This window comes from Chamaea fasciata, unplaced genomic scaffold, assembly GCF_029207755.1.
Source record: "Chamaea fasciata isolate MVZ Bird 193981 ecotype frontalis unplaced genomic scaffold, bChaFas1.0.hap1 SCAF_14, whole genome shotgun sequence".
Taxonomy (NCBI): domain Eukaryota; kingdom Metazoa; phylum Chordata; class Aves; order Passeriformes; family Sylviidae; genus Chamaea; species Chamaea fasciata.
In genome coordinates, this window is record NW_027094099.1 from 7408071 (window position 1) to 7422057 (window position 13987).

Here is a 13987-nt window from a genome sequence, read left to right on the forward strand (position 1 = left end):
AGAATATCATTGTATTCTGTACAAACTAATTCTCATCCACCTTCTCTAAAATGTTAAAAAGCCTGCTAGGAGATTCTAAATGGCAAATGGTTAAAACAGTTGTGGGATAGAGAGATTACTAGGTTTCCCATATCAATTATTGATAGTGTCAAATCAATGTGGCAGTTTCAGTCTCGTTTACCCTCCCTACTATTTAATTGTAAGGTAATAGTTTGAGTCTGGATTCCTTTTTCAATGCAATTCTGAACTATCTTCCTTATAACTGCTGCTGCAGTGTTCATACTAAAGGGAAGGATTTTCCTCCTCAGATTTGATATCGGTAATTCAAGGCTGCTTTTTCATTTGGTGTCTCTCTTGTTTTTCTTTCTTCCTTCAAATATTTCTCTTCTGTCACATAATATCTGAATTGGGTGTCATTTCTCCCCACACTTTTTATGTGCAACCTCTAGATTTCCCTGGAAAGTTATTTTCTTTTTCACATTGAGAAATTACATGTCATACTAATGGCAAAACAATGTGTTTCTGTCATGTCTTGTCTTAGATCTGTCTATCCTGCCTTCTTTCTAAGAGTGAGTTTGTAGTAAGCAGCTTGAAAGAACAAAGGAAAGGCAGGAATTAAGGCTAAAATAGGAAGCTGGGAAACAAAACAGAAAAGTAAAATGAATGCCCTTTAGCAGGATGACCGCATTTCCAGGCAATTCGAGCACATACTGATTGTAAAGTCATGTCTAACAGTTTAGTGTTAGTACCTCATTAAAATCCAGGGATTAATATCAGCAATCTCCTTGTTGCACATTAAAAGGATTTAGTTTAATTCGGGATTAGCGGGTACAAGCCACTCTAGCAAAGCTTTTCCCAAGATATCAGTGAGGTGAAGTGAGATAGCTTAAAGACTGTGGTTTTTTCTACCTATTGCAGTTATGCTACACACACACACACGTGTATGGATTTTAAAACTGTGGTGAACTGGTTCATTAATCCTTTAAAATGTATGCTACCTTTGGAAGTGAAATTGTCTGGAAAAGCTTGTTTGAAGTGTAAAGAAAGGCAGCTGGAGTTGGAAAGGCACTGAAGGTGTGGTTGGGCCTGGGTTAGTTCAAGGACATTAAAATCTGTGGGTCCTGGTGTTGGAGATTCAACCTGTAATCAAGACTTCCTTGTGCTTTCCATAAGGATAACATGCAGTATTCTGCGTCCTCTCCTGCGGCAACACAGGGGTTGGAACACTATGGGTCATTATTCTCCTCCCCCTTTTCCCTCTTACAGGTGTTTCTCAGCATGCAAGTGAGAAGGAAAACCATCCTGAGAGCCTTAAGTTATATCTGAGAAAAGGCCTATGAACACTGCGGTCCCCTCCCTAATTTTAGATTTTTGGGAGAAGGAGAGAACAGTTGTTTAGTTGTTTTATTGTTATCAGTTGCTTTTTGTTCGGCTAGCCAAACTCATTAGCATAGCAATGTGTGAGAACATTTACTGCCAGGGATTATTAATGCAGAGAAAGAAAAATACAGTTTGAAAATTCTTGTAAGTTCAGCACCTGATATAGCAGTCTCCAGAATTTTCACTGAGTTCTTAACATGTGGGCAGTGATGTCAGCAGCCTCTGTCATTTATCTGCTTCTTCATTTATTTAGTGCCGCATCTGATTTTTCTGGGGGGAAAGCAACTAATTTTGTTCCAATTAAATTTAAGTATCAGGCTTCCAGTACGGTTTGGTTATTAATTAAAACTAAGTATATTAAACTAAAGTTTCAGCCAAAGTAGCACAAAACCATGCAATTTCAGAATATCTCTAAAATGCAAGGTTATAGAATAAGTGTATTTTGCTTAAGCTTATTTTTCCAAGCATTCTGGCAGAAATTAAAAATAACAGCTGATTTTAGTGAAAAAGCCACACTTTGCAATTTATCAGAAGAGTTCAATCTCTGGTAATTTATCAGAATCCCATTACCAGTATGTTGTTTGAATTACAGTCTTTTATAACAGAATGAACTGACACTTTTCCTTTGTGCCTGAAAGGGCCAAATGTGTTCTGGATGATATCACTTCCTCTTACAGATGGAACTCAGCTCCATCTCAGCTCAGTTGTTTGCCTTAAATAATGGCCATTAGCAGAGGGAGATGCCTGTGCGGACAACGAGTGAGATAAAGTCTTTGCAGATGCAGTTGCCTCCCTTATTTGCCTGCTCCATGCCAATACATTTCCATTCAGCAACCTCACCTGAACTTCCCATGCTGGAGAGAAAACCTCTTCTTGCTTTTTCTCGGCTTACAAATATACAAAGAAGTATTAGGGAAAACAGGGAGCAATGACTCTCATTAATCAGTAAGTCTATCACTTCTCTCTTGAGATTCCTTTCCCAGAGCTAATCAGATCCCGGCTCTTTTCATCTTTCCATACAGGTCAGGTTCTTTTTCTCTCGAAATCTCTCATTTTTATGCCTCACATTTTAAAAATAGTAATTCTAGATCAAACAACACTTGATAAAACTTTCAAGGGTGAGCGTAAGAAATCACTCTGCTTGTGGTAGCACATACAGGATGCCCTTTCACAGTAATCCCTTTTCACTTACAGTTATGAAAATCTTTACCCATATTGCTGTATTTGTGTGACATTCATCACTGAACTGTATGTAATAAGCAGAACTCAGACTCCAAAAAGCTTAATTTTTACTGGCATCTCTTGGGAAACTCGGGGAAGATTCACCCATTGTATCACTTGATGACAGCCCCAGCTCCGTGTACTCCACATGCTTGTTCAGAAATGAAGAAAAGAGCTGTGTGTCTGCAGTCTTGCCAAGTGTCTGGATCTGTAAGTATATACTCATATAAAGTTTATTCCAGACCAAAGTGTGCCATTTGAGCAGCAAATCATTGGAAACGTGTGTTTATATAGCCAAAGGGCACGGCAGAACTCCTTTCATAATCTCTTTTAAGCCTCATTCCTTACAAGAACTGAGAAACTGCAAAAGCTCCAATAAAACATGTGCAAATTGGCTTTGGTGTTAAAATATAATGCACATGTGTATTTGTTGGATTTTTCAACACTTGTTTCAGAGAGAGTGCATCACAAAAACTAGATCAAGAAGACAAGAGTTGTCATGTGCTTCCCTGGAATCTATTTATTTGGGAAAAGCCGTAGCTTCTATTTAATGCACAAGTTTAATTTTCCTCAAATGAAATCTCTTCACCAGAGAGTTTAAAAAAATTGAAAGATTCTTGTTTTCACTTGAAGGGTTAGGGCTATTGTGAAATTCTCAATAGCATTAACAGATGCCTTGCACAAACGGCATTATGCACTTATGTTCTTTCCACCTGAGCAGTTCATCTCTCTGAGTGGCCATTATCTCTTGAGAAACACTTAAGCATGGCCATCATGTGCTGCAGAGTTTCTCAATATTTGGTGCATTCTGGTTTGTTGAAAACTGTGCTGCACTTTCAGTTCTGGTTTATCTTTCTTTCGTACAGGTTTATTTCACAGTTGTAGTCTGGTCTTGGGCTAGAGTCAGCTATGATGAAACAGTAATCAACATTAAGGTTGTTGAAATTTCTTTTGCTTCTTAAGAAAGCTCATTCAGAAAATGAGTTCATAATGACATGAAGTGTGTAAGTAGAAGGTGCAGTGTGTAAGGGAACAGGTCCCTGGATTTGTGTTGCAGCAAGCTTCAGGACTTCATTTCAGGAGTGAATGAAGTGAAGTGTGTGTGTTTTGTGCTTCTTTTTTGCTTGTTTGTTTCATCCTTTTCCCTTCATAATTAAAGTCGGTGAAGGGCTGCTGCTGCATACAGACAAATAAATGGTGTGAGGCATGAGCTTCTTCAGTTAGACTTTTTTGTACCTTAATAGCTAAATGTGTAAACCTGCTTAGGTACACAGAAAGTTTTTATGTGATGCAGGGTAGCATTCAATCCATGTACATCAGCAGCAGTTCTCTAATACTTCATTAGCATGTGCAGAAAGCAATCTCAGTTTTGAACCTGAGGATATTTGCCTCAATGGTAAATGAAGTAACTCGTACCAGAACTGAAGTCTGATTTCTCTCTGCATGGAGATGGCATAAATCACACAGCTCTGTCCAATAAAGATCTTCATTCTCAGAAGTAACCATACAAACACATGCACCTATCACATAAATTTCAGGAATTTGGACAAGTAAATACAGTTTCTAGTTATTGTCTTCTGCTTCTGTAAGCAACGTTTGGTATCTTGCAAGTTAAGGCTGGGAGCATCAGCGTCTCAGAGCAGCATTAATCATTTTCTTTTGGCTATAAATCTGGGAACAAAATGATTAAATAGACTGGAGAAGAGGGGGGAAAACTCAAATAAAAAGGCACTTACATTTATTGCGTTGCAGGGTTGTTTTTGGGAGCAGGGTATGTCTCTTGAGACTTTGTTTCTTATCCATTTTATAGAGCTTTGGCCTCTTAACAGCACTGCTTTAATGACTTTTTCTTGGGGTTCTGAGTTGGAATCAGTGCTTGCCAGGAAAACAAGCCTGTTACAAAGAGGTCAGATTTCATGAGACAGCAATAGACTTGTAAAAACAGATTTTACTGGAACAAATAAAGTCAGAATTAAAAAACAACCCCAGAGATGTGCATAAAGATTGCTACAGATGGAGCAGGTATTGAGCTAAACTGCTAATGTATAAACTTAGATAAGAGGTAAGCAGGGATTTTTTGTTTCTAAAAACTACATTTAGTAGCATTAATAAATTTTTTTGAAGATTTTGTGCAGTTCTTCATAGTTGTGGTTTTTGCTGTCTTTAAAGATGAATTTTCAGGGGAAATACATTGTTCTTGCTCAGGTGGAAGAATGTTCTTTCTATATCAGCTTCAATTAACAACTTGCACTGGACTTCCTATACAGTGTAGCTGAACCTGTTCTTGTCTGCTGTTGTGATGGCATTTTGTGGTCTGTGAAATACTAATTGTCCTCCTTTTGCTTTGTAGTTCTTGAGAGTCTCACTTCTGTCTTTAATCTATAGCTGTAATGTATTGAGTGCATGGAAGTAAATAATTTTTTTTCTATACATAAAGGAAAACCTAAATTGTGTTTCATTTATCTCACTGCATCTCTTTAGGTAACTGTGCCAATATAAGAAAATTCTGGATGCAATTTTATAGTTCCAATGGAGATGAAACTTTTAAAGCTGTGAAAGAGCTTTGCTTCAGTAAGCCTGTGTGATTACCTTCCTGCCTTGTTGCAACGATCCTTTCTCATGCCAGTGGCTGTGGTGCAGCTGTGCCACAGGATGGCTCTGAAACTCACATTGCATTGGTTTGGATTGTTCATATAATTTATGTCTTTATTACATTCCTTGAGATTGTATTTTGAAATGTGAGCAGACTTGTCTAGTTTGCTGTGTCATACTTTCAGTAAATAAATGAAGAATGCAAAGCATTGTATTTTCTGTTAAGAAAGAAAATCTGTTAAGAATGGCAGTAGCGAAATATAATACTGACTCCAGGTGAGCACAAGTTTGTGTAGGGAGAAATTAGAACTTAGAAATAAGACAAGAGAAGAAAATAAGACAAGTTTGGATTCCTTTTTCTTCTGTTTCTTCTTTTTTCCCACCTCTCTATTTTGTGGTGGAAGACTACAGAAGAGCTGGATAGCATCAAATCCAGCACAAAGCAAATCCAGAAAGTTTAGATATGGGAACAACCTGCTCTCTGTGCAGGTTATTTGCCTTGTACTGAGTCCATTTTGTGAAGCTGAGCTTTTGTAAATAGTCAAAAAACGAAGTATCTTTTTTACTTCTGATTCCTTTGCAATCAAAAGAAAATCTGTTTAAGGCAAGAACTGCTTTTGTGTGTTCCCCAACAGGCTTTAAATGTGAGAGTTCTGTTATATTATTAATGTTGTGAGGGTTTTTTTGTGTTCTTGAACCTGGAACTGCTAAAAGGTGAAAGAAAGAGTAAAACTGAAACCTAGTTCTGTTGGTGAGAGAGGATAGTTCTGTCTGCAGTGAAGGTGGGGAGGGAACAGCCTCGAAGAGTGTCTGGCGCTGCTGCCAAAAGCCCAGGCTTGGCTCTAACAATGGCTTACATCTCTCCTCCCTGCGTCGGGGCTGTCTGAGCCACGCTGGAGGTGCCAGAGCTAGTTTACAGTGGCCACAGTGTTTGCATCATGTGGCTCCATCTGCTTTCAGGTGGTTTTGCTGTACAAGGTGGTTCTGTGGTCTAAATTATCCACAATCTTTGGGAGGTCTGTTCACGAAGCTGCAACACTTGGACTGCTGGTGTGATTAGGAACACTCATTCCTGAAGTTCTGGTGCAGCTACAGGAATGCAGTGCCAAAAAGGGGCATTTATTCACACCTGGAAAGTGAAATAGGCATGTGAATGATATGAATCTTTCTGTTGTGTAGTCAGGCCTGTGCTAGAAGTTAATTTGTGCTTGGGGGGGAAGCAACCAGATGAGTTCATGTGTCCTTCACACCCCACTATGCATCTCTCAGTGCTGTGCTGTACCATTCAAATGACAGGGAGGGGGAGCAATCAGTAGAATGCCTGGTGTGCTTCAGTGCTGTCTCTATCTTCCATGGCATTTTTGAGGATGAAAAACCATTTCCATTAATAAACAAGTAAAACAGAGAAATTATTTAAACACAAAACTTGAATAATAAGAGACGGGTAACTTTTTAATGTTGGTTTATCTATTGCAACCATGTTTCTCTATCATTTATATGGGAGTAGAAATTTAAGTGGAATCTGGTTTTTTTATAAAAACAAAAGAAGAACCATTAAGTTTACAGAGATTGTTCACTCTGCAGTTACAAGGGGTAGAAACATGTGTGAAATTATTTGTGTTGAGTTATCTGAAGGAAGTTGCTTCTGAAGAATTGTTCTGTTAGTTGTAAGTAAATAGCAGTAAATAAGCAATTAATTACCAGGTTTGGTTTACTTTCCCTTATTTTTGAGCAAGGAAATCCAACAACTGATCAATTTCTTAGCTATTAGCTGCAGAGTATCTATTGATCTGCTGCTTCAGTTGGCTCAATATTGTGAACTCCTCAAGTTGTAGCTGCTCAAAATGGCATTGATGCTCTGTGCCTCAGACATCAGCTTGGTGACTGCTCAGGCTGTTGGGATAAAAGTGTTTTCACCTGCTTAAGCTTATTTTGAGATCTTTGTTGGATTTTGATTTCTTTTTCTTACCACACATGAACGTGTACAACTCTGCAAATGCATTCTTTTATTAAAGTGAGTCAGGAACCAAAAGCTGTTTTGGAAATTTCTTATTGCAGTCAGGTTTTTTAAGGCTGTCCCAAACTAGTTGAATTGATTTGAACTTTGTTAGTCTAATAAATGATATGGTTTCCAGCTGCATGCCAGTCAATTTGTATGCTTAATTCTATTTGAGCGTATCACGTTTATTTTCATTGAAACATTTTTTTACTGAATTAGGTTAAAGCAAAGTTATTTTAAGTAAACCTTCAACCAGTGAAAACATTCTATTGAGCTAAGTTGACAAGGCAGTTAGATCCATCTTTCTTTGCGTACAGAAATAAAAGGACTATGTGAAGTATTTCTGGGTATTTTTACATGTTGATCTATGAACTAGAGTTTGATTTAACCGGGAATTTTTTCTCACTTTAGTCCCTTAAAATTGGTGTTCTCCTGTTTTTAGCCATTTCTGCATTTGAAGTCCAGCCACTTTCAACTGAAGTCCAAGAAGGTGGAGTAGCTCGATTTGCCTGTAAAATTACAGCAAACCCTCCTGCCACTGTGACATGGGAAGTGAACAGAACAACTTTGCCTTTAGTCATGGACAGGTATGTGGGGTTGCACATTTTAGAATGTATTTTATTCTTTGCTGTCATTTTGATGCTGCCATGAAAATGAAAATCTGAATACTTGCAATGTCATTACATTAAAAAGATTCCATGTCAACTGTTGAAATAGCTGGTCATAGGTATGTTGCTAATGAATTTTCAGTAAGTGTTATGAGTGCAGATCAGAGTCACCTGTTATTGTCTGCACAGTAATCACTGATCTTTAAATTCTTATTGGTGAATTTTGTGTGCAAGTCATCCTCAAGAACAGACATTGCAGTGGGGAATGGAATGGGTGAACTTTGGGAGTGGCTTAGTGACTTGAATTAGTGGGATTGCTTACACTGAAGAATTGATGCTGAACTTGTTTTTATTTAGAGGGACAATAAAAAAATTATAATGACAGAAATTTGAGTTAAAACACTTGATACCAAGGAAATTCTATGCAAGGGATTTTTTCATGAACTGATTAACTTGAAGAATATGCTCTGCTCTCTGCTAGATTCTTTCCTATGTCCAGTTTGTGTTCATTGAACTGACTCCTGTGCTTTTTGACCTGTAACTCCATTTGAAAGTGCCTAAGATACTCACAGGCAAAGGAAGGAAAAAAGAGAAACTAAAAATTGCAACTATAGGTGGGCTTCTGGGAAGTATACACCAGTTATGCCCATGTATCAGAAACTGCTGTAAAAAATCAGGCAACCTGAACAGTATGAATGTAGTAGCAAGCTAAAGAAGGCTGGGATGGTTGATTCTGAGGGTGAGAAAAATCTGCTTGTTGAAAGTAAATTCCATTGCTGTCATCGTGGTGCTGGGGGGAATTTCACCAGTAGTTCAGAAAGGCAGGAAAGTGAGTCATGTATTGGGAATGTTTTTGAGTCTCCAGCCTGCTGCTCCCAGGTCAGTGGAGCAATGGCTGTTTGTAAATCAAGGAGTTAAGTCCACCATGGTGTTCACTGGCTGAATGTTTATCTACATCTCTTATTTTTGGTTTCTGTGGCAGGATAACTGCTCTGCCTACAGGAGTGCTTCAGATCTATGGTGTTGAGCAGAAGGATGCTGGGAATTACCGATGTGTTGCCACTACTGCAGCCAATAGACGTAAAAGCACCGAGGCAGTGCTCAGTGTTATTCCAGGTATTTACCGTGTGAGATTTTTTTCAGTGGCACCATATTCTTCCCTACAGTTTAGCAAAAAACACTTAAAAGCCTTGAAAATCTGTAGGTGAACCACTCGCCCAAATAGTTTTGCTTGCTTTTATCTTGTGCTAAAATATTGTTCAATTTTAGTTTCCCCAATTACTGAAATAAGGCTTTGGTGTAAATGCAACTTTTGATGTCCCTAAAAAAATTGTTTTATTTCATATTTAATTGAGTTTTTGTACAACTGTGCTCACTTTTTATCATTTTTTTTTATCTCTGCAAAGCCTCAGACTTGAAACCTTTTCACAAGCCATCTATAATAGCTGGTCCTCAAAACATTACAGCATCTCTTCATCAAACTGTCATCCTGGAGTGTGTAGCCACAGGGAATCCAAAGCCAATCATCTCATGGAGCCGGTTAGGTAGGTCTTAAAATTACAGCATGCGACCTTCAGCCTGTGGAGAGGAAGTAAAACTGGAAAGAAAGGATTTGAGCAATTAGGTTTCTGTTCTGAGGCTTTGTGCAGTGGGTAACGATTAGTAGGTGAAGGTAGGATGAGTGAAACACTTTCAGTTCCATGCCTCAGTAGTGCTGGCAAGAAGCCCTGAGGTTTTCTGAAGCTTTGGACTCTGCTTCTGCTGTCAATTCAGCACTGCCCTGGGCACAGGGTGGGCACAGGGACAGGCAGGGTGGTGACATCCAGGGATCCATGACTGGAGAAAAATCAGTGGTGGGGGCACGCTGGGGTGGCTGCATCCATGAAACAGGACCTGTAAGAGTTCCTTCCACTCTTCATCTTAGAATCCCTATGAGAATGTGATTTGCACCTTCTGCTAAAGGGCCATTTGGACTATGAATAGGTATAGACAAACCCAGGACAGTCAGCCTGGAAGGGGAGAAGAGGGAATGCAGTAAGGATAATAACATTGAGCAGTGCATCACATCTTTTTCATGAAAACTGCATTCTGTTTTCATTCCAACATGTACCTAAATGTACCAACATGTGCAAGACTGTATGTGTAGAAGCAAACCATCAAAATTTTTCCTCCATTTGTATTTCTAAAAGTGTAAGAAATAAACATATCCTTCCTGGTTGATTCAGTGGCTCTTATAGACGAGCAAATAGGAAAAAAAAGTTCATATAATAGTTGTAGAGCATTTGCTGTGAAAATAGAAGAAAATACATGGTAATCAAAAATACTAGTTTTACCTGCAGCATAATTCAGGAGATGGTTGATCACTGTTTGTAAAGATGTGGGTGTTGATAGTGATGAACTGAATCATAGTGCTAGGCAGATGGGAGGTTAACTTCTAGCTGAGATGGTGAATTCCAGGTATAAACCACTTAAGAAGTAGTGAGGCTCAGCCATCTGAATGGTCAGGTAGTTAGTGAAGAGCAAAGTAAATGCAAAATGGAAACCTCTGAAAGCTCAGCTGTGATTTCCTCTGCATTTTTTGACTTTTATACTTTAATCTAAGCCATTTCTGCACAGACAACCCAATTTAGGTAAGTTATTTTGATGAACAGCCATGTAACCTATTCTGCTGTTCTCTCAAACAGACCATAGGTCCATTGATGTCTTCAACACCCGAGTCCTTGGGAATGGGAACCTGATGATCTCTGATGTGAAGGTGCAGCATGCAGGAGTCTACGTCTGCCGGGCCACCATTCCTGGCACTCGCAACTTCACCGTGGCAATGGCAACTCTCACTGTGCTGGGTGAGCCTCTTTCATCTCCAGTGTGTGTGAACACCCTGTATCTGTGCTTTGGAGCTCTGCTTTGTGCTGGGCTGACCTTTTGTCTCAAACATCGTGTGCCAAGGGCTGTAGGGAGACTGCAGAGATTGAACAGATCACAGAACTGTGGCTGCCTTCTTCTGTCTGTTGACTTAGATGAGAAGTGTCAGATACTCAAGATTTGAGTTGTGAACTAGCTCTTGGAGATACCCAGGTGCAATGTTTGCTCTGGGAAGACAGGCTTTCAGCACAGAAAAGGACCCTGTAACCAAGTAGAAATATGTCACGTGTATCTATGAGAGAACAGTTTGTCACAGTCTGGAGTTTGATTTGTTTGTATTCATAAATGCATGAACAAAAATACTATCTGTGCAGATAGTGTATCTTTAAACAAACGTGCTTTGTTTACAAAGAATGTGCCTTCTGCTTGTGTGTATCTGTGTTTGAGTGGCTTGAGGAGAGAGGATTTATTTAGAAAACTGAGTATTATTACTGTTTTGACTGTCCTTGCATTTGTAGGGGCTTGATTTTTTAACTATTTTTTCCTCTTGTAACTTACCTGTAGCTCCACCTTCATTTGTGGAATGGCCAGAAAGCTTAACAAGACCTAGAGCTGGTACTGCTCGTTTTGCTTGTCAAGCAGAAGGAAATCCTGCCCCCAAAATCTCATGGTTAAAAAATGGAAGAAGAATACACTCCAATGGCAGAATTAAAATGTACAACAGGTGAGAATGCAATTGCAATTGTAGGAGAGCTGTGCTAGTGATGTGCTACCAAAAGATGACATTACAGTAGCTAGCCATAGACAATCAAGATGGAACTCAATTCAACCTGAAATGGAACATTAAATATAGTGATGAATACACATTAAACAATTGCTAAAGTTAGTAAAGCTTATCTGGTAAGTGCCTTACCTGGCAGGGAGGGTGGGCAGGACTGAACTGAAGAGTTTCACCACAGAGTTACTTTAGATTTACAGAGTAGCAGAATCTTGCTACTACTTCTGTTGAGTGAGAAGTTTATATTAAACAGTTGGTTAAGGAATTACAAGCTTCAGGGTTTGCTTTTTGCAGGGAGGGAATAGATATGCAGTTTTGTTTTCACTGTGCCTGGCTTTGCAGGCACAAACAGAAACATGGTAGGTTTTGCAGAATGCTTCAGGGTGCCAAATTTCACTGCTGAGCATCCATTTGTAATAGAAGAATTTGTGGCATGCAAGTCAATTATAGTAAACTTAGGAAGCAGAGGCAAACATAACTGTTGTTTCGTTACGTGGAACTAAGTTTATCCAAGATGTGAACGTCTTTCCTGCCTTTTTCTTCCTTTTGGATGCAGTAAATTGGTGATCAACCAGATCATTCCTGAAGATGATGCCATTTACCAGTGCATGGCTGAGAACAGCCAGGGCTCCATTCTCTCCAGGGCCAGACTCACTGTGGTTATGTCAGAAGACAGGCCCAGTGCGCCTTACAACGTCCACGCTGAAACCATGTCCAGCTCAGCAATCCTGCTGGCCTGGGAGAGGCCACTGTATAACTCAGACAAAGTGATTGCCTACTCTGTGCATTACATGAAAGCAGAAGGTAAGCAGTTTGATTTAAATGCCATCTAATGGTTTGGGTGTGGCAAGAACTTGAATGTCCTTGCACAGGCTGTCGGGTTTGAATGGTTCATATTCAGGGCTGTGTCAGAGCATTCCAGCATATAAATGCATACTGTCATCAACAGGCAAGCTTGGGGAAAAACACTTTTCCCACATCATCTCAACAGTGGGACTCAGGGTTCTTCTAACTTGTCTGTGTTTGATGGCTCCAGTGAGGAGATTCTGAAGTTAGGAGAGGACTTGGGGACCTGGGGCCTCCATGGTGCTCACTGGATTTCCCTCTGTCCTCAGCAGGAATTTCTGCCTATTCTCTTCTTGGTGTGCATGGCAGGGAAGAACAGAATCCTGGAGGCTTACAGAGCTGAACTTCTCACCACAGACTGCTCTTTTTTCTAGATCCCCAGATTCTTGTGACTTTACTGGCTTTCATAGATTTTGGAGTAGAATAGGTTATACTTAGTCTTCACTACCTTCTCTTAAAAGGAATGTTGGCCAAATGGTAAAATCTACTCTTTTTTCATCCCTTGGTCTCCTGTAATGAGAAAAGTCTATTCAAATCCTGAGTGCCCATGAGTGGCTTATCCAGTCTCTGAAATGGTGTACAAGTTCCTGTACAGAATGGAATGGATAGCTGGAATAAAAATGAGCAACTAGACATTTTAAAATCCCTTAGTATTATGTAATTGCCTTGAGTTAAGGTAATTTAAGATGGTAGGAAACAGCCATTTTTCAAAAGCAGGAGGTGATGGTTTAATGACTTGAAAAATTGTTAGGTGCCTGGCTTCAAGTAAGCTACGTTGCAACCCTGTTTTCTCAGAGTGATTTCTGTTTCCATTTCTATTCAGTAAGTGGTTTATTCAAGGACAGGACTGCAGATGCTCAGCTCTGTGTGGAATACCAGCCTGCCATCTGCTAAGCAGAGAACAGGAAGGACAGCTTAATTACTCTAATACTGATGCAGGAATAGCCACATTTGCTTTTGCAAGTGGGATATTTCAGGACACAGGAGAATTTTGTCTGGAGGAAGGAAGGAAGGAAAGAGTTTTAAAAGATAATGAGAACAAGAGGTGTGGGAAATTACCCCCTACTCTTTCAGTCACTGAGGTATTGTGCTCACAATCCCCTCTTACAGCTAATATGAATCAAGTCACACTGGATAAGTTATCTGGATAATTGTAGAAAGCAGAGACCAGATAACTTCAAAGAAAACTGGGAAAGTGTCCTTAGGGAAGTTTGTATTTGTGCAGGAAATCATCTTGTGCAGTAGTGAAAGGAGGTGTCTTCTGGAATATGATTTTTCAAAATCATTTTGCAGTCCTTGCCTTATTTGCTTGCTTATCCAAAGGTTATATTTTGTGAAAAGAGATAATAGCTTGTCTTGTGTTAAAAAAACCTCCAAACTTCAAACAAAAGCAAGCAGCCAAACAGAAACCACTGAGTTATTTGAATGTCCTTTCTCAAATATCCATTTTTTTCATGTTTCCTGACTGTCTTTTGGTATTTATTTTATTTAATTTATTGCTGTTGTGCATCCTTTCACATTAGTGAAAAAAATCCACACAAGGAGAGTGGAGAGGGCTGTGTAAAGAGGAGTAATTAGAGTAGTGGGATTCAAAATGTAGGTGATCTAGATGCTTTTTAAAATTTGTAGCATGATTGCATAGTATCAGAAGTTTGCATCAGAACTTAAACCTCACTTTTATCTTATTTTATAGAAAAATGT

General features: G+C 39.3%; 1 protein-coding gene across 1 annotated transcript in view; it reads left to right on the forward strand.

Moving 5' to 3' along the window:
• Positions 1-13987, forward strand: part of PRTG (protogenin) — a 67948-nt gene that overhangs the window by 20995 nt on the left and 32966 nt on the right. The window contains exons 3-8 of the mRNA XM_066196216.1: positions 7635-7779; positions 8783-8916; positions 9207-9344; positions 10485-10643; positions 11227-11386; positions 11997-12244. Of these exons, the coding sequence (XP_066052313.1) occupies positions 7635-7779; positions 8783-8916; positions 9207-9344; positions 10485-10643; positions 11227-11386; positions 11997-12244 (984 nt within the window). The remainder of the gene's footprint in view (positions 1-7634; positions 7780-8782; positions 8917-9206; positions 9345-10484; positions 10644-11226; positions 11387-11996; positions 12245-13987) is intronic.